This window comes from Malus sylvestris, chromosome 12, assembly GCF_916048215.2.
Source record: "Malus sylvestris chromosome 12, drMalSylv7.2, whole genome shotgun sequence".
In the NCBI taxonomy this organism is placed as follows: Eukaryota; Viridiplantae; Streptophyta; class Magnoliopsida; order Rosales; family Rosaceae; genus Malus; species Malus sylvestris.
The window spans coordinates 372,425-395,243 of NC_062271.1; the positions used below are offsets into that span (position 1 = coordinate 372,425).

The following is a 22,819-nucleotide window of genomic DNA, read 5'->3' on the forward strand; positions in this document are numbered from 1 at the left end:
TACTTGATATGAAATCATGTCTGCGACAACCATAGTGAAAGTATTAATAATTTGTTGCAGACACCAAATTTCTTGGATGCTAAACCCTTTCTATGGAAAGTAGAAGTATTAATAATTTGTTTGGCATATTAGAAAGAATTTTTTTTTTTTTTTTTTTTTTGCATTACAATTTGTTGCCGTACTAGTTTGTCCTCCCATATTAAGCAAGCATTAGTTACCATGCTATCACTGACCTTTCATGAATAAGTTGATAGTCCATGAAAATTGAGGGGCCTTTGTTTTACTAGGAAGATTATACAAAAAAGATCAAATAAGATGCACATATAGGAGATGCCATAGTATTGTAAAAAAGCTCCAGTTGGAAATTTGAAACTCAACGAAAAATCAAATAAGATGCAGTGAAGCAATTGATATAAAAATTCAGAGAGAAATTTCAAAAAGCTCAATCACTAGCTAAAAGCTTAAAAGGAGACAAAGGGCTAAAAGCTCTGTTTCAAGGAGCTCAAGGTGGGAGGGGAGACAAAGGACCTAAAAGATTTTTTATTTCGAGTTTCTTTGAATACACAACCTTTGAAGCATCTTCTTTTGCTCAAGAAAATCTATTATTCCTACATGCAAATAAAATCACGGGTACATGACTATCAAGAAAACAAGAAATTGAAAAGTGTTAGGTACATGGAAAATTCATAAACAAGTAGAAATTTCACCAAATTTTTTAATTTTAGATTGTATTTTCTAAATGGGTGTAAAGATAAATTTACATTTTTAATTGGGTTTAGGAGGGTAATTTAGGTAATAATTTTGGGTTTAAAGAGATATTAATTCTATAATTAAAAATAATAAGGGATTAAAGAGTAAGTTGGGTGTAGAACAAGGTTACATGGGTTCAAATAAAATTTTCCTTATCTATAGGAATTGGATAAGTGTCGGTACATATGTATAGGTACATACGTGCACATAGGTACATAATTATCGGTTTGGAAGTGCTGGTACATACGTACACATATAGGTACGAAAGTATTGATACGTTAGCATCGGTACAGAAGTGTCGGTGCATACGTACATACAGGTACAAAAGTATTGATACATTAACATCAAAATAAAAAATCGGTAGATTCAATGTATAAGAAGGTAAAAATAAATCAACACTAGAAAAAAATGGTAAAAATTAATCATGCACTATTAGATGTATAAGAAGAAGAAATATTGGATGTGGACGGTAGCCCTAGCCCTCTCTTCTTACATGGTTGAAGATAATTTTTTGGGTTGGACAAAAAGTTTAATTTTTAAGTAGAATCATTTTTTGGGTTGGACAAAAAGTTTAATTTTTAAGTAGAATCATTTATGTTAGCAATGAAATGAAAAGTTATAAATAAATTAAATATGAGACATTATAATTCACTCAAGGATAATATAGGAAGAATGAAATTACATAAAAGGAATTACGTTTGGCATTAAATATAAGGCAAAATCGGATAAATGATCTCTGTGGTCATAAGGTATTCGGAAGATAGCCCCTGTGCTAAAAAAAACTCGGATTTAAACCCATATGGTGTACTCCGTTAGCAAATTTAATCTAAAAGTGATTTTTTCCGTTATCTATATGTTAAAAGTGATTTTTTAGGCGCTCTCTCTCCTAAAAAAAGTAAGGAGAGAGAAATGAACAGACTCAGAGATGGATATGGGCATGAGCTCAACCCTATCTCTCTCCCTTGTTCTTTTTGTGTAATGACCAAAGTCTCTTCTTCTCCGAAGAAGATGGCTCTGCAAGAAGAACCCTAAGAGCTCCAAAACCCTCCAATGGCGTTCGATCCTTTATTATTATGCGAAGAAGGATTTGAGGAATATTTGGGAGACAATGGTAGTGAGGAGGAGAGTGAGAACTGTGATGGGTTTTCAAAAAAGCAGTCATCTTTCCCTTTGATTTTCCTAGAAAGTGATATGTTCTGGGAAAATGATGAACTTTCCTCTCTAATCTCCAAAGAGGAACAAACCCATGTGCATTTCAGTGGAGAAATCTCAGATAGGTCTTTGATGGCAGCTTGGAAGGAGGTGGTTAAGTAGATTCTAAGTGTAAAGGCACACTATGGCTTCTCCTCTTTGACAACCATTTTGGTTGTGAACTACTTTGATAGGTTCCTTGCTAGCCGGCCATTTCAAAGAGGCAAGCCGTGGATGAGTCAGCTCGCCGCCGTCGCCTGCGTCTCGTTGGCCGCCAAAGTGGAGGAGACCCATATGCCTCTTCTCTTAGATTTGCAAGTACGTGTAAATTTCCATTTGTAATTTGAGTGTTTGTGAAATTGTTGGACTGATGTGTTTATTGGATTTCTCGTGATTGTGATTAGGTGGAGGAAACAAAGTGTGTTTTCGGAATGGAGCTTTTGGTGCTATCGACTCTGGGGTGGCGGATGAATTCAATGACCCCAAATTCATACTTTGATAATGGAAAAAAAAAACTTTTGGACTAAATTTGCTAACTGAGTACATCACAGGGGTTTAAATCCGAGTTTTTTTAGCACATTGGCTATTTTTCGAATACTTTATGACCACATGGATCATTTATCCGATTTGACCTAAATATAATGCTAACTTGGACATAAGTCAAAGGACTATAATTAGTTTTTTTTTTTTTAATCTTGGTTAAGGTTTTAGTCTAAAGATAATCTTTTTCAAGGATTAATATCTAGGTTTATATGTATCATATTGCCATGCCAATCCCCTCATATCATTCGACAACTATTCTAAAAATTCCCGCCTAGCGCCACCTAGGCCCTAAACGGTTGGCCACTGCTCCAATTAATGCCTAGGCGTTTGAAAATTAAGAAATGACGCATAGGCCTACTGAGACGCCCTTCTAGCCAACCCAAACCCGCATAGACACATGCCTAGGTTGCGACTCACTTAAACAAAAAATAAATAACTTTCATTTTGCATTTTATTTTTTCAATAAATTGTAAGAGACTTGTAGAATACTTAAAGGAACACACATTATATACTTGTTTCCTATGTTTTCATTATGTTCCAATAACTCATAATTTATATGTCATTCCATTTTGTAGTTTATGATGAAATCATATATATTTTAAATATAAACAAACACTTATTTACACGAAATATAACAGATTTAATTAAATCCGCCTAATCCGCCTAGGCGCCTGCTTAGACCCGCCTAGACGCTAGGTCCCAACCCACCGCCCAACTAGTACTTAGCGTCTTTTAAAACCTTAATCGTACCCCACAAACCAATTTCGCTTGCTTTATAAAAGGCCATCTTCACCACACCCTTTGGTTTGTGGCAAATACACAGATATATATCCAGGAGAGAAGAAAAGAAAAAGAAAAGAGAGATTAGGTTTTGATTCTTGAAGACAGAAAAATCTATATATATCTATACACACACAGAGATGATGTACCATCATCAGCTGCAGCACCACCACCAAAACGAACACCAACACCAACACCAGCACCAGCACCAAGGAAAGAACATCATCCACTCTTCTGCTTCTTCAAGTAGAATATCGATGCCTAACATCCCTTCTGAAAGGCATTTGTTTCTACAGCAAGGTGACCAAAATAACCCTGCAGGAGATTCAGGCCTTGTCCTCTCAACCGATGCCAAACCTCGACTCAAATGGACCCTCGATCTCCATGAGCGATTTATCGAAGCAGTTAACCAGCTTGGAGGAGCAGACAGTGAGTACTACGCTATAACTATATATATAACTCTCCCTAAATATTATATTATCTAATACTACATATATAACTCTCCCTAGCTAGCTCCCAGCTGAGAGAGCTGAGCTGATCATTAAATTAATTCGAATTAATTAATTAATGTTATGATGATTTCCCCATGTTATGCAGAGGCTACTCCGAAAACAGTTATGAAACTTATGGGGATTCCAGGGCTTACATTATACCACTTAAAGAGTCATCTTCAGGTACTGTACTCGAATGTTTTTCTAACACCATTAAGTTTAATTGATTTCAAAATCCCCATTTAGTTCTAATCAATTAGAATGCAATTTAAGTGGCCATTTTAAAAATAAAAATGTAACAATCAAGTATTAGTTTCATTTTCTTCATCTCCAAGCAACAAAGTGAAACGAATTTTAATCCAGCCATTATAATTGAAATCAATTTTAAGCCAGTCATTTTTTGGTTTATGTCAAACAGAAGTACAGGCTTAGCAAGAATCTGCATGGAGGACATGTTACTAGTGGCCCCACCAAAATTGGTAAGCAGAGACGACTAATCATTTGTTCAATTCCTCCTCTTAAGATATATGTATATACTTTGACTGGTTTACACTTAATTTACAGCCAATTTTATTTGATACTTTTAATAATTTGGACAATGATATTGTATAGGTACAGGTACAGTTCCAGTTTCAGAGGCAGGAGAAAGATTAATATCCGAAGCAAATGGAAGTCAGATGAGCACTATGAGCATTGGCATTGCACCCCAATCAAACAAGTAAGCTAGCTAGCTGCTACTCATTTCCTCACTTGATCATCTGTTAATTTTTCATTTATTTATCATCTTATAGATTACCTTAATATATGTATGAGATTTAGGCTCACAATGACAATTCTTAATTAATTCCAGAGGCTTACATTTAAATGAAACACTAGAGATGCAAATTGAAGTCCAGAGAAGGCTACATGAGCAACTTGAGGTGAGGGCGTGCGCTTGGTATCACTCAGTCGAGCAAAAGCACTTTCCCATTATAACAGCATTCTGACAATTTGTCCCGATCGAAAACCATGCAGGTTCAGCGGCACTTGCAACTTCGTATAGAGGCTCAAGGAAAATACCTACAGTCTGTGCTGGAGAAAGCCCAGGAGACACTAGGAAGACAAAACTTAGGTACAGTGGGACTTGAAGCTGCCAAAGTTCAACTCTCTGAGCTGGTGTCCAAAGTATCCTTGAACTCTGCTTTCACAGAGCTCAAAGAACTACAGGGATTGTGCCCTCAGAAAACGCAAACAAACCAGCAGCCCACCGATTGCTCAATCGACAGTTGCCTAACTTCCTGCGAAGGATTGAGAAGGGACCAGGACCAGATACACAGCAGTGGAATGCCTCTAAGACCTAATTACAGTGGCAGGGCAGCAGCACTCTTGGAACATAAAGAGGCTGCACAAGATCAGCCGCCAATGCTCCAAAACACCCAACTTAATTTGTGTGATGATCTGAAAGAGAACATGTTTCTTTCCTCCATAAGTAAGGATGCAGAAAAAAGAATGTTCCCTGCCGCAACAAGGTCTAGTGACTTATCCATGAGCATTGGACTACAAGGAGAAAACTGGAATATCGATAGCAAAGGAAGAGACACAGATGGAAGCTTTCTAGGCCGTACGAACAGCAGGGCTGATTCAGCTAAAGTCGAGGGTGCGAAAGTTTCTCAAGGATATAGATCAGTGCCTTACTTTGCAGCAAAACTAGACCTAAATGCTCATGATGATAATGATACTTCTTCAAGTTGCAGACAGTTTGACTTGAATGGCTTCAGCTGGAGCTAAGTAGGCTTACATTGGGTGAATCAAAGGGATAAAAACACAGCAATTTTCAGCTTCATACCAAAGGATAGACAGAGCATGATAGCATGCTGCGAACAATTTTTTAGATCGAGCTGAAAGGAATAAGTTGCAGGACAAAGATATTCACCTATTAATTTAGATCAATTACATAACAAATAGCTCGGGCAAGCAGGATGTAACATCTTTATATATATGATTGAGAGTTCCAGGACTAGAAAGCAGAATATGTCTTCGATCTCACGTTGGTTCAGTAAGCTCTTATATATGTTCATCCACCCACTCTCCCTGCAGGCTGCAGCATCAAGATGCATCGCCAATACAAATTTGAACTTATTAAAACATACATTCTGCATCAACAGATTCAACACATAACTAGTAAATAATCAAATTCACTGTTTAACATAGATAATTGAAATTGACCAAATTAAGCTAGCTAGGACTATATATAAATACACACACACGCAACATGATATATACTTGTTATCACTTACTTGCAAACTACTGTTATCTTTAGAACTAGCTAGGGTTTAAGTTTTAATTTGTTGTTTATATTGACTGATTAGTGATCAATTGGTGTTCAATTCACTACTTTGGGCTCAAATTAACGTTAGGATTCAACTGAGAACCATACTACATCTCTCGATAGGAGACCAATTTTGTTGTTTCCGTTCTTCCAAAAGGCCGGTAATGAAAACGCAGTTGGATGGTACACAAGTACAAGACTCCATACGAATATCAATCATATACTACACACAGTACAATACTGCATACGAATATCAAGCATATGCCACATACATCAGTAAACAAAAGCAACAAATTATTCAGAGTGCACATCGTTCGAGCCGGGGGGGCAGGGTGGGGATATTCCTATTCCTATTCCTATTCCAATTCAAATTGCTTGCTAATTAGGATAGAGCAAAGTAAGCACTAATAATGTTTTATGCTACTAGTTATGATTATTAATAGACAAAAGTGACGGAAAAAGACCAACACTATATTTGGATGATGGAAATAAACTTGGAATTTTGGTAAAAGTCTGAATTTATAAATTAACATGCACCAATTCCCTTATTTGGATTCATAAACAGAGAAATTTAGAATTTCCACATGGAAAAAAAACTTGGAATTTGGGACCTCCAATTTCCAAGTTCAAATTCCATGTAAATAGGTGTCATTTCCCAATTTTTATGATTTAGAGTTTAAAAATAACAAATTCAGTATTCAATTCCATTATTCTTTTAGATTAACCAAACAAGAAAATTTACAAATTCTTGAAAATAAAATCTTGTCATTTCAATTTCCGTCATTTTAAAATTCCTTAATAATCTTAAATTTCTTCATCCCAACATAGTGTAAATGTAACGCATGGCAAAGTTTGAGAAGATCAAATTCAAGGATCAAAATTAGCAAGATATTCGGTATTTTTTTTTTAATGTTTTTTGGATTGGTTTGGATTGGATTGGGCCTCTGATCGCATTGGTCTTTTAACATTCTTCATTTGGACCTTTTTCTCCCATTTTATTTTGGAAGAACATTAATTTAATTCTTTGTTTAGAAATTAGAACGCATCTGAAGTATCGTGAGAAGGACGCCACTACCAAACAACCTGCCGTTGAAAATTGAAAGCAGACCGGCTGTCTCCGTCTCCGAACAACCCCCACTTGCTCAATCCTCTCAAAATCTGAAACAAGCGAACAAGAAGAAGAAGAAGAAGTTTTTGTTTCTGTTTGTGGTGAAACGTAAACGACAACTGATTTGATTTTCAATTTTGGAAGATCGGTCTCTCTGTTTGTGTTTTTGTTTGTGGTGTCGGTGGAGATGGAGGTGCCGAGCTCATGGGACGCTCTTCGCAAACAGGTACTCCTTTTTCCTCTTCTGCGATGATCAATAATTTCTGTATGATTTCTTCCTTCTCAATTCTCGACTTTCAACTTTCTCGGGTAGCCGACGATTTCCTGATTTCTGTTTTGTTTGCCTTAGATATTAGATATTTCGATTACAGCTTTGAATTCTGCAACTAGACTCGTGCTTATTGCTTTGGTCTTTTCTTTTTGTTCGAGTTGTCGGTAGGTTGTCTTGTATGAGATCAGCTTGTGTTTTTTCCTTGTAACCTTTATCGTCACTACTGGATTTGTTTGTGATTGGTGAGTTAAATTGATAAATTTCCTTTGTTCTAGCAACAAATTGTTATGTTTTAGCTTCGATCGGAACTGTAATTGCTAGGTGGAGAAATCTGATTGAAGAAAAGAATATGTAAAGTTACAAGACTTGTAATTGAGTGATGCTCAATTGCCTGCGGCAAATAGTTCAATTTGGTTAAAAGAAATCCTTTTAGAAATTTCAAATACCTTAGCAAGGCCTACAATCAAAATTTAACTTCAACTAGCAATTTTGAATAAGGCCCCATTGTTGTATGGGACTCAAAGTTCCTATAGCATTCCTCTTCTGCCACCTGTGTCATTACTTCAATCAGAACAACGATTAGAACTGTGCCGTAATAGATGACCCTCTTCTTGACACTTTCTCTCTGCATACAAGTATTCAAAATAATGATATTCCTCTATGGACATCATATGAGAACATCATCTTCAAAGCATAGCCCCAAAATGAAGAGCTACTTTAGTACGGGCCTTTGAATTCCAAACAGACCTAGGAAGCCAACATGAAATCACTACTATGATTTCACCACCACCTCAATTTTCAATCTTGCACACTTTAACAAAAATAGTAGATCATTGAATGTGAGCATCATACTGGTGAGTAATGATGTAATCCTCAGCTAAAGAATATTAAATATGTGCAATTTGAAAAAGTCCCAGGATATGAAAAAACAACAAAGTTGAACTGTGGTAACTAAATCTATTCATCCAGGGATTGCTTATTAATTATTATTAAGCTTGTCTCTTCTAACTTCTAAGTCACGATACTATATTCAAAAATGCTAAGGACTTTGTGAGAAAATTTCAAGATTCAGTTTGTGCAGCTCTTCTTTTCCTATATGCTTCTTGAACTTCTGAATTTGACTCCCTTATTGTGTTGTGAGGTTGAACATTTTGCTATCAGAAAGATACTAGTATTAGGTGAAGCATGAATTTTCACTTGGCTTTCTGATTCCCAGTGTCACTTTTTGAGCATGAATTCTGAAAATTTGGTTTAAGCTACTGGTTTTCTGAATCTTTTAAGCGAAGGTACTTCAGCAAGACATATAGTTTGTTTACATATCATATAATATAATCACATTGGCTTAATCTAAATGAGAATATTAATTTCTGCTTGTCCGTAAAGTGCATGATCATGGATGTGCAATGCTAATTGTTTTCATTTGTTTCCTCTTACATGCAGTTCCCTTGATACTAAATCTGGATAGCTGGGAATTTTGCTTTCTTAAAATGATAATTTTAATCTATTGTAATTTCAGGCAAGGAAACTTGAAGCTCAGTTGGATGAGCAGATGAATTCTTATCGTAAGTTTGTGTCTGCAAAGGGTTCTACAAAAGTTGGTACTGCCGAGAATGATCTTGAATCTGGGATAGATCGACTATTAAAGCAACTCCAACAAGTAAATTCACAAATGCAAGCATGGGTATCATCAGGAGGATCAGAAATGGTTTCTCATACCTTGACTAGACATCAAGAAATTTTCCAAGATATCACTCAGGTATTCTGGCAATCTGGCCTCTTAAATATGCTAAGGGGAACATGGGATGACAGTTTTTATTTCTTTGACCCATATATAGTTAAGGTGTCTTGAATCTGCTTTGGGTTGCTCCATAGTTCAACTGGCATGGATGACGTGTGTTCTATGAGCTCTGATGCCATCTTATAATTCTCTCGAAGGGAAGACCCCTATGTTTTTAAGATGGAATTTGTATTACAGATCATTATCCAATTCCTTGTTTTTCATTTTTCGTTACTGTTCCAAATTCTCTCTGAAGTTGAAATCGAGAGTTTGAACAGTCAAAATATGGATGAACATGCTCTACTTTAAGTTACAGGTATATTGTTACTATTCCTTTTTTCAGTAAGATGCCTTCAGATTTCGCCTCATGCTATATTCTGGTGAAGAGACTAAAATCTTCAATTCTGTTGAAATTTTTGTACTTTCTTTGAATCATTTCTGCAGTCTTTGCTATAAAACATATAATTCCTAAGATTAAACCCAGCAGATTTCAACTTTTTGTTAGACATGATTGAAGTGCAGGAGTTCTATCGTCTCCGAAACAGTCTTAGAGCTAAGCAAGAGCATGCTTCACTCCTTGAGGATTTTAGGGAGTTTGATCGAACAAGAGTAGACTTGGAAGATGGTGTTGGCTCTGCGGAAAACGCCCTCCTGAAAGAGCATGTTGCTGTTAGCCGAAGTACAGGACAGGTACGCAAATTAAAGTGATACATTTTTTTGTGCATAGAGATTGTGTTGGGTGATGATGTGTTTTATTAGGACCCAGTCCTCTCCTACATGGCATCTTTTGAGTAAAACCGAATTAATGATTATTTTAGTAAAGAATTAAAGATATATATCATATGGCCTTGACGGAAGGGAAATGGAAACTACCTGCAGCTTTTTTTTGCCTTTATGGTTAGGAAGTAAAACAGAATTTTATTGTACAGGGTAGAACGTCTCTTAGCTGATGATGGTTTAGAGTCCTTGGCCAGGCATTTTGATTTGTTTACATCCCTTTTCTGAGTGTGGCAAATGGAAGAATACAAATTGTGATTTATATTGAATAATATATTCTGTTTCTGCAGGTGGATACTGTGATCTCTCAAGCTCAAGCAACCCTTGGTGCACTTGTCATTCAACGCTCCACTTTTGGTGGTATTAATTCAAAGCTCAGCAATATTGGCAGCCGCCTTCCAACGGTATAAAACTAGTAATTGTGGTCCTTGATGTTTTAGTTATTTCTTTGGCGTTTTGGTGTTACATAGGTCCCTCTTGAATGGAATTGACTGTTTCTCTTTTGTTCTATGAATAAGAGTTAATGCATGCAATAGGTTAATTGCAGAAAAGTATATCACCAGTACAAAGTTCACTGAATTTTTTATGCCAAAACTAGAATGAGTTCTAATATTGCAGTCGTATTGCGTCGTGTAGACTAAGAAAGTAACCGGTCCGAAATTCTACTGTAAAAAAGATGACTTATATGAAGGGCAATGCAAGAGTGAATAAAAGAAACTAAGGATTTTAATCCGTCGAAATGTGTAAATCGGTCATCTTATTATGTCTGTACTCTGTAGTTCCCTTGATTGACATTCAAAGATTTGATGGTGCAGGTAAATCAAATGCTTTCTGCTATAAAGCGTAAAAAGTCTATGGATACCATCATTCTTTCTCTCGTTGCATCTGTATGCACATTTCTCATATTTATCTACTGGTTGTCAAAGTGAGAATCTATGAGGATCAGGCATTTGTGTGGGGAGTACCATCTGTAAGTGAGAAAGAGAAACAGATGCCATTTTTTCTTTAATTTTTCTCGAACGAACCTGTATTACTGCAAGTGATTTGTTTCATAGGAGTACAAAATACAATGGATGCAGGCATTCCAAGCTATTTCATGTTCTTTCATTGAGCTTGAGTGTCAATTTTAATTTCAAATTTTCAGCAGGGTTACAGCACGCCACCAGCGTAATGATGTAAGTGATTTTGATGTATTAATACATGGTTTGTTTGTTTAATGCATAACCGATCAAAAGAGATGGAAACAACATACTTGTCTCAACTTCTCTTAAATATGTTTTTCTTCACTTTACTAAGACATTTCACGATTAATGATGACCACCAAAAGACTAGAAGTGAATTACAGGCACGGGAAGTTTGATACCATTGTTCGTAATATGTTCTTTTGTTCACAAATCACGTATCTATGTCGATTATCTGTTTTCTTTTTCTCCACATGACACTCCCCTCTTTGGGTGCTGCAACCATGGCAGCGACCGCACCCCCCCCCCCCCCCCCCGGGGCATCTCTAGTTAAGGTCACACAATCACTTTTGACATAAATGAATTAAGTGAAATTTCGGAAGCGTAGAATGCTATGACGAAGCCATCGGCTGGTCTCCTTCTATAAAAATAAAAATAAAAAAACTAAAAAAAAGTAAAATTTTGGTCTTAGAAATATTTTGTAGATTTTGTTTCCAAGTTATAGAGAGAACTCCCCCAATCATGCCACATTTTATTTCCGCCTTGTGTTTATCTTGTTTGTTGGCTCCAAACTAAGAACGGCACCATCATCAGTGGGAGTCTGGGAGTGACGACTGAGTGAAAAATTAGGTCCATAATTAACAAAGCCAAGACAATCAATCTACATGCTGTAATTCCTGAATTAAGCACACCAATGATAGATGGAATATATTAGTGCCTCATCAGTTCAGTTGTTGCAATATTTGGACTAATATTAGACATAAATTTTTTTTTTTTTAAAAACACGTGTCTGGATACAAATTTGAATCATTCATGTACAATTGTGAATCAATAAAGAACCTCCAGGCTCCAATATGCTTTTACTGAAATTATCACATCAAACAGCAACTTCATTCTACACTCCTGCTTGTATACCAAAACCCGGGGCTGGCTGAATTCTGGGAACAATGGCACCGCTTGCGTGGTACTCTGCACTCCGTTTTAAGAAACACACGCCGTATGTGTGGCCTAAAGCTGAGTTAACCAACTTTACCTTCACATGACCTGGTTTTGTTGGTTGTGGCCGCGCTAGAAAGGGATGAGACAAGAGCTCTTCAGCAGTTAATCGTTTCCCAGGTTTCGTGGCCAGGCAACTCTTGAGGAAATCCATGGCCATAAATGAGATTCCAGCCGGAATTTTGGAAGTACGCAGATGATCCAACATCTTCGCGTCGTAGGAATCGACAAGATCATCAAAACCTGGCTTCAATTCCCAGGGCGACTTGCCCGCTAGCATCTCAAACACTATACAACCAAGAGACCATATATCAGAGGACTGATCTTGCTTCTCATCTTTAAAAGCTTCTGGGGATAGATACCAAGGAGTGCCTCTCCATCCACTGAATTTCTCCTTTCTTTTCTTTGCCAATCCAAAATCTGCAATCTTGGCTACAAAACCAGAACTAGAACAAGTTGCAGCAACAGGCACAAGCAAGATGTTCTCGGGCTTTAGATCGCAGTGAACATATCCACATTTGTGAACATGTTTAACCCCTTCAAGAATCGACCTTGCATACCTTTTAACCTCAGCTTCAGGCAATCCATGACCATTGGATCGTTGGATGAGACCATCAAGGGTTCCTCCTGCAGCAAATTCTAGCAACAAGTTGTAGACCTTGTGACCCTTGTCGGTTGTTGTGGTCTCCTCGCCAAAGCGCTCAATAATGAAAGGGCAGCCCTTAATCTCAAAGAGAACCGCAGCCTCGTGCTGAATGGACTCCGAGGCGGAGAGCTCTGCGGATTTCACGGCCATAACTGCAGGCAAATTACCAGTTAACAGACCCCTTGTTCGTTTATTTGGAGTAGCAAGAAAAACAGAAGCAAAGCTACCTTGTCCAATCAACGCTCCTCTCAACCAGCGCTCTCCGTGATTCCACATGCTCTGACTCTGACTTTCTCCTTGTATTTCTTCTTCGGCCTTTCTTTTCGTCATTCCAACTGTCTAACCAGTTGCTTGCTTTATTCACAAGATAATAAGCTAGTAATTAATATATTCTAAAGAAATTAGCGTCTGGAATTTGCCAAATAGGAAGCCCTAATTAACAATCATAGTCCTACTAGGAATTGGATATTTCAAATTACCACAGCAGAATTCTGAATCAAATAGGAAAAATCAAACCAAACCCTAAAACGGAAAGAAACCCTAAATATTTCATAAAGAAAATTCAAACGTATCTGAGTCGACCGTTGCGGAGGACTCCTATTTCTCTGCACGGAGGGCAGCAACAGTGGAAGCGAGAACCGGCGGCCGGAACTGAAGACGACGTCGTCGCTTTGGAGGAGAGGGAATCCACCAAGTGGAAGAACGGAATAGCAGAGACTAGAGAATTGATGTTGATTGTTGAGGAAGGAAGAAGAAAGAGAACAGCAATGTGGGGGGAAACACAAATGCGATTTGGTGGAGTAAAGCTCACGCAAAGCTCTATGTATATTCCCAAAAACGAATGGGAAGCGAACCAAAGCAAATGGCCGATAAATACATTTGCTGCAGGTACGAAGCAAAAAATTATTCGACCAAAAAACAGAAAATTAAGACTTGTATTTTTCATCAATAAGAAATAAATACGTTAATGAATACTTAATAATTTAATTATTAAGAAATACATCATTGTTGTGGTCTATTTTTATCTAACAAAATAGAGAGAGCCGGCGGTAGTGGGAGAGAGAAGAGAGATATGTGTTTGTAGAATTGTAAGGGAATGTGTATGTTTTGTTATCCCTCCTACATTGTGCTCCTACATTGTGCCTTTATTTATAGTAGTAAAGGGAGAGAAGATATTCCTTCTCTTCCAAGTAATACAAGTTGTAATAGGAAAGGATAACTAGAATCAAATCTAATCTAGGATTTACACAATCATACTTATTCTAGGAATGTTTACAACACTCCCCCTTGAGTGTGCAAATACTTAAGGTAGATTTAGCATTATGCAGAAGTTGAGGAAGTCGACTCGTTGGCACTGATTCCAAGGAACAACGCTTATTCTCAATAAGGTAGGAACTTGCATAAGTAGTAAGTCTCACTAAAAAAAACCCTAAGGCTATGGCAAAAACCCAAGTAGGGACAAAATCCATAGTCTAAGGAAAAATGCGTGAGAAATGCAAAGTCAAAAGAAACGTCTACAGGACGTCATCAAGGATATGACCAGCCCAAGGTGGGTGCCTCGTTAAAACATAGTTAGGTAGCAAAAACCTAGTGGGAAAAATGCTCCTAATCGTAGGGAAAAAGAGTACATTAAGATCAAGCAAGTATCCAGAAGATACTCCCCCTGAGTTTGACATAATTCCAAAGAGAAATAACAAAGTTACAACTCAGAAAGTTTACGCATACCAATTCTATGAACAAGCTTCTGAAACGTCGCCTTCGGTAGTGATTTGGTGAAGAGGTCGGCCAGATTGTCTTGTGATCGGATTTGCGTGACTTCAATCTTCTGATGCTCTTGTTGTTGATGTGTAAAGAAGAACTTCGGCGCAATATGCTTTGTGTTGTCTCCTTTGATGTAACCCTTCTTGAGCTGTTCGATGCAAGCTGCGTTGTCTTAAAAAATCGTCATCGGGGCATTAACGGCGGGATGAAGATCACAGGAGCTTCGAATATGGCCCATTACTACTCTCAACCAAAAGCATTCCCGAGTTGCTTCATGTAAGGTGAGAATTTCAGCATGGTTAGACGAAGTGGCAACTAAGGTCTGTTTAGTTGACCTCCAAGATATTGCGGTGCCTCCAACGGTAAAGACATAACCCGTTTGAGAACGCGTCTTGTGCGGATCAGATAAGTATCCAGCGTCGGCATAACCAACAAGGCGAGAATCAACCCGATGAGCATAGGGTGCGGCATCACTCGAGGATTCGTAGGGATAGAATAAGCCTAAATCCGTAGTACCCTTAAGGTAACGGAAAATGTCTTTCACGCCAGTCCAATGTCTGCGTGTTGGTGCATTGCTGTATCTTGCCAAAAGATTAACAGCGAAGGAGATGTCGGGTCTAGTGCATTGAGCTAAGTACAATAAAGCGCCTATCGCACTTAGATAAGGAACTTCAGGCTCCAAAATCTCTTCATCATCCTCCTTCGGACGGAAGGGATCTTGTTTTGCATCTAGCGTACGAACGACCATAGGAGTACTCGAAGACTTCGCTTTATCCTCATTAAAACGGCGCAACACCTTCTGGGTGTAGTTCGATTGATGTACTAAGATTCCATCCGAACAATGCTCTATCTCGAGACCGAGACAGTATCGAGTATTTCCTAGATCTTTCATCTCAAATTCCGACTTGAGGTGCGAAGCAGTTCTCGCGAGCTCTTTAGGAGTTCCGATGAGATTCATGTCATCAACATATACTGCAACAATCGCAAATCCGGAATGTGACTTCTTAATGAACACACAAGGGCATAGTTCGTTGTTCACATATCCCTGACTAGTCAAATACTCACTCAGACAGTTATACCACATTCTTCCAGATTGTTTCAAACCGTATAGTGAACGCCTCAGCCGAATTGAGAGCGTGTTCCGGGGTTTGGAAATATTTGAACCAGTCAATGTAAGTCCTTCAGGAACTTTCATATAAATTTTCGCATCAAGATCCCCATAGAGATACGCGGTTACTACGTCCATCAGCTGCATATCCAGTTTTTCGGAAATTACCAAACTGATAAGGTATCGAAAAGTAATCACATCCATAACGGGTGAGTAAGTTTCGTCATAGTCAATCCCAGGGCGTTGTGAGAAACCTTGTGCTACAAGATGAGCTTTGTAACGCACAATTTCGTTCTTCTCATTACGTTTCTAAACGAAAACCCACTTGTAGCCAATGGGCTTCACATGTGGAGGAGTAGGAACTACAGATCCAAACACCTTACATTTCGCAAGTGAATCAAGTTCGACTTGGATTGCTTGTTTCCAGTTTGACCAATCAGCTCTACGTCGACATTCATCAACGGAACGCGGTTCAATGTCATCGCTCAACATGATCTCAGTAGCTACTGCAAATGCTAATGCATCGTCGACAATCATCTCATTTCTACGCCACACATCATCTAAGCTAGCATAATAAACCGAAATCTCACGATTCTCGGGAGGAGGATTCGTCTTTTCAAGGACGCTTCCATAATCTAGAATTTTCTCATGAGTTGGGTAAAATGAGTAAGCGATAGTCGGATTCACGGTAGGCTCTTCAGGACCTTGTGCCGTGGTTTTCCTCTTCCGGGGGTGTGAATCCTTTGAACCAAGGGGTCTGCCACGCTTTTGTGTAGGGGTAGATGATTGGCTAGCCGCTAATGTACGTGGATCACCAGAATTGGCGTCCCGGGCTTCCAGGAGGGTAGTTCGTCGTACATTTGGTACATCTATCTTTGCAGGCGTATTCGCAGCTGGAATATGTGATCTTGTCACGCGCGCTAGATCGGTGAAAGCATCTGGCATGCTCTGAGCTATGACCTGGAGATCTAATATGCGTTGCACTTCAGCTTCAGACTGAGCGGTGCGGGGATCTAAATGAGACAAAGTGGGAGTCATCCACGATAATTCACGTCGTTCATTCGGAACGTTGACGTTCTTATCTCCCCCTAACAGCGGGAAGACTGTCTCATAGAAGTGACAATCCGCGAAACGAGCGGTAAACAGATCGCCTGTCAAAGGTTCTAAGTAACGAATAATTGAAGGAGAATCATATCCGACATAGATTCCCATCCTTCGCTGAGGCCCCATTTTTGTACGTAAGGGCGGCGAAATCGGCACATAGACTGCACAACCAAAAATGCGCAGATGCGATATGTCGGGTTCGCATCCAGTGACCAACTAAAGGGCACTAAATGGTTGTGTCGCAACAGGCCTCAGGCGGACCAACTTTGCTGCGTGCAATATTGCATGGCCTTAAGCAGCGATCGGGAGCTTGGTACGTATGACCAATGATCGAGCAATCATTTGTAAACGCTTAATGAAAACCTCTGCCAGGCCGTTCTGGGTGTGAACATGGGGTATAAGATATTCAACTTCAACCCCAACCGACATGCAATAGTCATCAAAAGTTTTAGATGTGAATTCTCCAGCATTATCCAATCGAATAGATTTGATCGGATAATCAGGATGGTGAGCCCTGAGCTTGATAACCTGAGCCAACAGTTTGGAGAATGCAGCGTTCCTTGTGGACAACAAGCACACGTGTGACCAACGTGTAGAAGCGTCAACCAAAACCATAAAATATCTAAATGGTCCGCATGGAGGTTGAATCGGTCCACAAATGTCCCCCTGAATCCGTTGTAGAAAAATGGGAGGATTCGAACGAATCTTGTCATAAGAAGGCTTAGTAATAAGTTTTTCCATAGAACATGTTTGACATGCGATTTCATGGATCGAACCTAAGCTTCGGGTTAGTGGATGCTCGTGTGAAGTTTTGAGGATACGGCGCATCACTATTCGTCCAGGATGTCCCAAACGATCATGCCAAAGTGTAATTTCGTGCGCGGTCCCTGTGGTAGGGCCGGCCACATAGTGGCATTCGATGGGGCGTATGGTCGTAGTATACAGACCACTCGGGTTACGCTCCATCTTCTCTAGAATACGCTTCTGGCCATATTCGTAGGAAGTTACGCACAGAAATTCAATTCCGTTTTCTACGTGGGTTTCAGCGTGGTAATTGTTATCTCTAATGTCCTTGAAACTTAGTAACATTCTTCCGGAACGTGGAGAATAGAGTGCCTCAGCAATGGTCAAGATTGTACCATTGGACAACATTATACGTGTCTTACCGTATCCTTCTATCAGGTTGGATGGGCCTAAGAGGGTTGTCAGAGGTGCATTCTTAGGTACGAAGTTAGCGAAATAGATGCGTTCACGCAAAATAGTATGCGTGGTTGCACTATCTGCCAGACAACTAACTTTCCCACTAGTCATACCTAGAATGAAAAATTAATTTGAATTGGTCACATGCATAAAAGTTTATAAAAACAAGTATCAATTCAAAATAATTTCATTTATTCAAGGATTAAAACTGAATATCCAAAATAAATCGCCAATTAATAATCCAAAACATGAAGGAAAATTGTTCAAAATCAACCAAAAAAACAAGGTGGGGTGCGGCCATTATGTGGAATTCGGCCCCAATTGTCTTATTTCAACTAAAAAAAAGTCTATGTCTAAGATTCTAATCTTCCATAGGAGTGGTATCCTCCTGAAAGTCAGAAACCTCCATCTTTGTAGTCTCCGGTTCGTCTACTTGCATGAAGTTTGATTCAAACTTCTTACGACGAGAATGATATTCATCTACAACCTTCTTGGGAGCACGGAAAATACGGGACCAATGGTCCTTTGAACCACAACGATAGCACATATCATCATTCATTGTGGCAAGTGCTTTGCCCTTATTCTTGAAGTTCGGGGCCTTAGGAGCGAGGTTTGGGCGCTTCTGGGCTTTGTTTCCTCCCTTGGATGAGCCTTGACTCTGTTGACCTTGGTGGGATGGCTTCTGGCCGCCCTTACCACGCCTCTTTTGGCGTTTTGGGTGCTGATTAGTGCTATATTGTGCTTCAGGCACAGTAGTAGCCCCAGTAGGTCGAGCTTGATGATTCTTCATCAACAGCTGGTTTTGCTTTTCAGCAAGAAGTAAAACAGAGATCAAATCCGAGAACTTAGTGAACTTCTGAGCTCTATATTGTTGTTGTAGGACAATATTAAAAGCAGAGAAGGTCGAGTAGGTCTTCTCCAGGAGATCCTCTTCAGTCAAAGTTTCATTGCAAAACTTGAGAAGTGATCGGATTTGACAAACTTCAGAATTATATTCATTCACAGACTTAAAGTCTTGGAAGCGCAAGTGCTGCCAGTTGTGTCTTGCTTCAGGCAAGAATATGTCATTTTGGTGATCGAAACGATCAGCCAAAACGACCCATAATGCACGTGGATCCTCCTCAGCAAGGTACTCAGTTTGCAGAGCGTCATGAATATGTCTTCGAATGAAGATCATAACAGTGGCTTTTTCAGCTTCGCCAACAAGTTCAGTTGTTGCTTCTTCAATAGCAGGACGCAAGTTCTTGGCAGTGAGGTGGAGCTTCACATCTTGAACCCACTTGAGGTAGTTCATTCCAGAGACCTCCAAAGCGGTGAAGTCAAGTTTGTTCAAATTCGACATGTTCCTATCACAAATAGATGGACAAGATATGGTTAATGTAATGGAGAAAAATCAATCCATTCACATAGAAGTAGAACATACAGGTTCTAATAGACATGTATTGGTTTAATTTTGCATGAAAAACTTCAGGTTTTCATGGGTGATATGTTTAAGAGAAAACTTCAGGTTTTCAAACAAGGCATGTTTATAAGAAACTTCGGGTTTCAAAGTAATTATGAACTTCAGGTTCATATATTCCTGCAGGCAAACACAAATATATATGCAAACAAATATGCAACAAATATATGCAAAAATATTGTATAATGATAATTGAATTAATTTATTTGGTCTTCGGGGCCAAATTAAAGTGTGGGTGAAAATATAAAAACCCATATTATTTAAAAATATTAAATAATAAAATCTCGGGGCCTAAAAATATAGGCAAAGGCCACAGGTGGCACATGGAGCTCATGGGGAGACATGGGCAAGGGGAATGGGCTGTTGTGTGCAGCCCCAAATTTTTTTTTTTTTTCTCACGGGTCGTTTCAGGCGAGCCAAAATTTTTTATTTTTTTTTTCTTTTCCCGCACGGGCTGGGCCATGACATCTTAGAGCAGCAGCAAGCCCAAAGGGCACTGATGCAGGCCGAGGGACAGGAGCCCACTAGGGCTCGGGTTTTTGGGATCAAACACCCCAGCGAGTGCTGGGTGTGTGTCGCCGGAGAAGAACACCAGACCTGGCGCTTCTGGCATCGATCAGGGTGTTGTTTAAGACTCGATTTGAGTCATGGTGACCATGGGGGTGAACGGAGATTTGAAAAAATCTCGATATTCATTGTAAAACCCTAGAAATTCGATTGTAATTTCAAAAAAAATCGAATTTTCAGACAAAAATTCGTCGGGGACGATTGCAGGTCGTCAGGGGTAACTGGGCATGATTGCAGGCCATGTTGGTTGACGATTTCATGGGTGGCGACGCCTTCTGGGCGTCGGGTCTGGGTGTTGGGCCTGGAGCCGTGGCTCCAGGATTGGTTCTCGGCTCGGGAAAGCATGGGGGATGAGTTGGGCCATCGCAGGCTGCGGGCCTGGTGGCTTGTGGCTTGCATGGTGCAAGTGCACGGGTTCGAACAGAACCCTAATTCCCCAATCGCAAATTTTTTTTTTATTTTTAATTCAATTATATTATATGCATGTATAATTCTAATGAATCACATATTTACGTTGATGCATATGCAAATAATAGTTTCAATGCATGTACATATGTAAGATTCAATTCATGGCAAATATCAAATTCACATAATTGTAGCAATTTTGGTTATGAAGCATACACAATTTATGTAGAATCTAAAATACGTTAAACGTAAAGTTGGGTCATGCATCATGGTGAATGTTCATGCTATCAGGGCTTGCAAAATATCGAGTTAAAAGCCGTTGTTTGGAAAGAACCTGATTGTGTGATGATATAGATGAACTGGTTTGATGCAGAAAAAATCTCCAATGTCAGATTCCTAAGCGCAGCAGTAGGAGTGTGCTGATAACGTGTTGTGGTCTATTTTTATCTAACAAAATAGAGAGGGCCGGCGGTAGTGGGAGAGAGAAGAGAGATGTGTGTTTGTAGAATTGTAGGGGAATGTGTGTGTTTTGTTATCCCTCCTACATTGTGCCTTTATTTATAGTAGTAAAGGGAGAGAAGATATTCCTTCTCCTCCAAGTAATACAAGTTGTAATAGGAAAGGATAACTAGAATCAAATCTAATCTAGGATTTACACAATCATACTTATTCTAGGAATGTTTACAACAATCATTTAGTTTACAAAGTTGATTTAAAATTTTGATCTCCTTTCATTATCCTCGCACTAAATAATACTAAAACACATATTTCACTATAATATAATACTTTTGAATCCAAGTATCAATTCATCAATTTCCTCACGATCATGAATGTTTTTTAGTGTTTGAATATTGGTTAATTGTTTTTAGTGTTCATTAATGATTTTCAATTTGTCCGGTGTTTTAATATCATAAACCTTTTTATGGATAAGAATTACGTTGGTATATTGCTCGATCTGCAATTCGAGACAATATTTGTCTTAGTCGGACCAGACTGATGAACGGTCCAGTATAGCACTCACATGCCTCCTTTTAATTGCATTGGGCCTTGGGCTCCTTGTTCTTCTTTGGGCTTTGACCTTTCTTGAGCTTATTGAGGATTTTTTTCAGGCCTAAACTATCTTGAGGGTCAAAATAGACCCTAAGTTAACAAGGGTAAAGAGCCAATATCATATCAACTGTTATGATGCGGTGTTGATTGAATCTGGCAAGAACAACAATTGAGATTACTACTCGAGAGTAATGCATGCAATCATGTAAGATTTTTAAGCAATCATTTTCGGACCAAAAATTTATTTTCAAGTTTTGATTGATTGCTTTCCTTCTTGTCTTGCGGGCAAGATAGATTGTGAAGAAAAGAAAAGGAAAACAATCTTCACTCTAGGCCCTGATAATGAGATATTTTTATTTATAATAAGGCCCATAACCATACCAAAAAGGAATATCGTTTATCCTAAATATTGTGATTCTTCACCCAGATAATACCAAAAAGGAAAATTTCAATCCAACTTTTGTTCTGTCAAGTGTCAACACACACGCCACACACCACACACCACACACCATACGCCTTTATCATTTTCTTTTGACTGGAATTGCGAGAGAAGCAGAAAAGTCGCAACACTTATTATCGTGTCGACTTGAGATAGAAATTTCACAAGCTACTAAATCATGTTTTTATTTCAATCCTCTCTCAAGTTGTCCATGAAAATTAAGAAAGTAAAAAGTGTGCAATCATTAAATGGCAAAAAAGTGCTCCATAATTGTTTTAATATAGAGTATTCTTAGTATTTCTCGTGAATGAGTTTTATAAGTACGAAATATTATCTTAATATTGAAACATGTTATGTTACATTGTTATCTTTTACAATGTTGTGTTCAAGGTCGTGAAGACAAATTTTTAAAATGGAACCTCAAAAATTATCTTACTGGATTGTGATGTTTATTTTTTATATACTGGCCCAAATTGAAATTGAAGTTTTCTTAACGTTTGCTAAAAATTATGTTATAGAGTTATTCTATGAACATTTTACTGTGACCATAGAAAAATAAAAGCAAACAGTAGTTTCTATCAGGGTTTATCCCAATCTCAAAAAGATTGGATGGCATCTTATTATCGCAAATGACCGACCAAGACCATGTAAAGTTAAAATGGCCAATTACTTCCTTCAACTTCACGTTCACATTTTTAAATGACGGTACTGGTTAACGTTGGGACTTACCCTTTGAATTAGCAGCTTAGCCAAGAGTCGTGATCTTGAGAAGTTTTTAGTGTAGCAGAACTTCAATACAGTAAATATCATAATACAATTAATTATTTTTAAAAAAAAATTTAAACTAATTTTATTATTACACGTAATTTACCTAACTATGTTTCCGTGCCTCTGTGAGCATAACAGA

The 22,819-nt window shown here is 38.5% G+C and overlaps 3 protein-coding genes and 1 pseudogene across 4 annotated transcripts; 3 read left to right on the forward strand and 1 right to left on the reverse strand.

Moving 5' to 3' along the window:
- The first annotated feature begins 1,758 nt into the window (after positions 1 to 1,758).
- LOC126593566 (cyclin-D3-2-like) lies at positions 1,759 to 2,468 on the forward strand (annotated as a pseudogene).
- Positions 2,469 to 3,302: 834 nt separating this feature from the next.
- LOC126592452 (myb-related protein 2-like) lies at positions 3,303 to 5,764 on the forward strand. Of its 2 annotated transcripts, none has more exons than XM_050258129.1 (6): positions 3,303 to 3,693; positions 3,862 to 3,938; positions 4,174 to 4,234; positions 4,368 to 4,473; positions 4,606 to 4,675; positions 4,770 to 5,764. In XM_050258129.1, the coding sequence occupies exons 1-6, from the start codon at positions 3,405 to 3,407 to the stop codon at positions 5,520 to 5,522; spliced, it is 1,356 nt and encodes a 451-aa protein (XP_050114086.1). In that variant the 5' UTR covers positions 3,303 to 3,404; the 3' UTR covers positions 5,523 to 5,764. The 2 variants fall into 2 exon arrangements, with proteins under 2 accessions (XP_050114086.1, XP_050114087.1); XM_050258130.1 differs by having other exon boundaries at positions 4,374 to 4,473.
- Positions 5,765 to 7,077: 1,313 nt separating this feature from the next.
- Positions 7,078 to 11,207, forward strand: LOC126593755 (Golgi SNAP receptor complex member 1-1-like). The gene is made up of 5 exons (XM_050259869.1): positions 7,078 to 7,397; positions 8,959 to 9,198; positions 9,742 to 9,909; positions 10,287 to 10,400; positions 10,812 to 11,207. Exons 1-5 carry the CDS (start codon positions 7,359 to 7,361, stop codon positions 10,923 to 10,925), a joined length of 675 nt encoding a protein of 224 aa, XP_050115826.1. The 5' UTR covers positions 7,078 to 7,358; the 3' UTR covers positions 10,926 to 11,207.
- A 585-nt stretch (positions 11,208 to 11,792) lies between these two features.
- On the reverse strand, positions 11,793 to 13,669 carry LOC126593754 (mitogen-activated protein kinase kinase kinase 20-like). The gene is made up of 2 exons (XM_050259868.1): positions 13,047 to 13,669; positions 11,793 to 12,971 (listed from the first exon to the last, which is right to left on the reverse strand). The coding sequence occupies exons 1-2, from the start codon at positions 13,147 to 13,149 to the stop codon at positions 12,073 to 12,075; spliced, it is 1,002 nt and encodes a 333-aa protein (XP_050115825.1). The 5' UTR covers positions 13,150 to 13,669; the 3' UTR covers positions 11,793 to 12,072.
- Between the last annotated feature and the right edge of the window lie 9,150 nt (positions 13,670 to 22,819).

What these genes read in the sequence shown, in the direction of transcription:
- LOC126592452 (XM_050258129.1), top strand. Translation starts at nt 3,405, where the DNA reads ATGATGTACCATCATCAGCTGCAGCACCACCACCAAAACGAACACCAA. An exon ending in CCAGCTTGGAGGAGCAGACA is followed by an intron (nt 3,694 to 3,861) that starts GTGAGTACTACG and finishes CATGTTATGCAG; the next exon opens with AGGCTACTCCGAAAACAGTT. An exon ending in ATTGCACCCCAATCAAACAA is followed by an intron (nt 4,474 to 4,605) that starts GTAAGCTAGCTA and finishes AATTAATTCCAG; the next exon opens with AGGCTTACATTTAAATGAAA.
- LOC126593755 (XM_050259869.1), top strand. Translation starts at nt 7,359, where the DNA reads ATGGAGGTGCCGAGCTCATGGGACGCTCTTCGCAAACAG. An exon ending in TTTTCCAAGATATCACTCAG is followed by an intron (nt 9,199 to 9,741) that starts GTATTCTGGCAA and finishes ATTGAAGTGCAG; the next exon opens with GAGTTCTATCGTCTCCGAAA. An exon ending in TTAGCCGAAGTACAGGACAG is followed by an intron (nt 9,910 to 10,286) that starts GTACGCAAATTA and finishes CTGTTTCTGCAG; the next exon opens with GTGGATACTGTGATCTCTCA.
- LOC126593754 (XM_050259868.1), bottom strand. Translation starts at nt 13,149, where the DNA reads ATGACGAAAAGAAAGGCCGAAGAAGAAATACAAGGAGAAAGTCAGAGT. An exon ending in AGGAGCGTTGATTGGACAAG is followed by an intron (nt 12,972 to 13,046) that starts GTAGCTTTGCTT and finishes ATTTGCCTGCAG; the next exon opens with TTATGGCCGTGAAATCCGCA.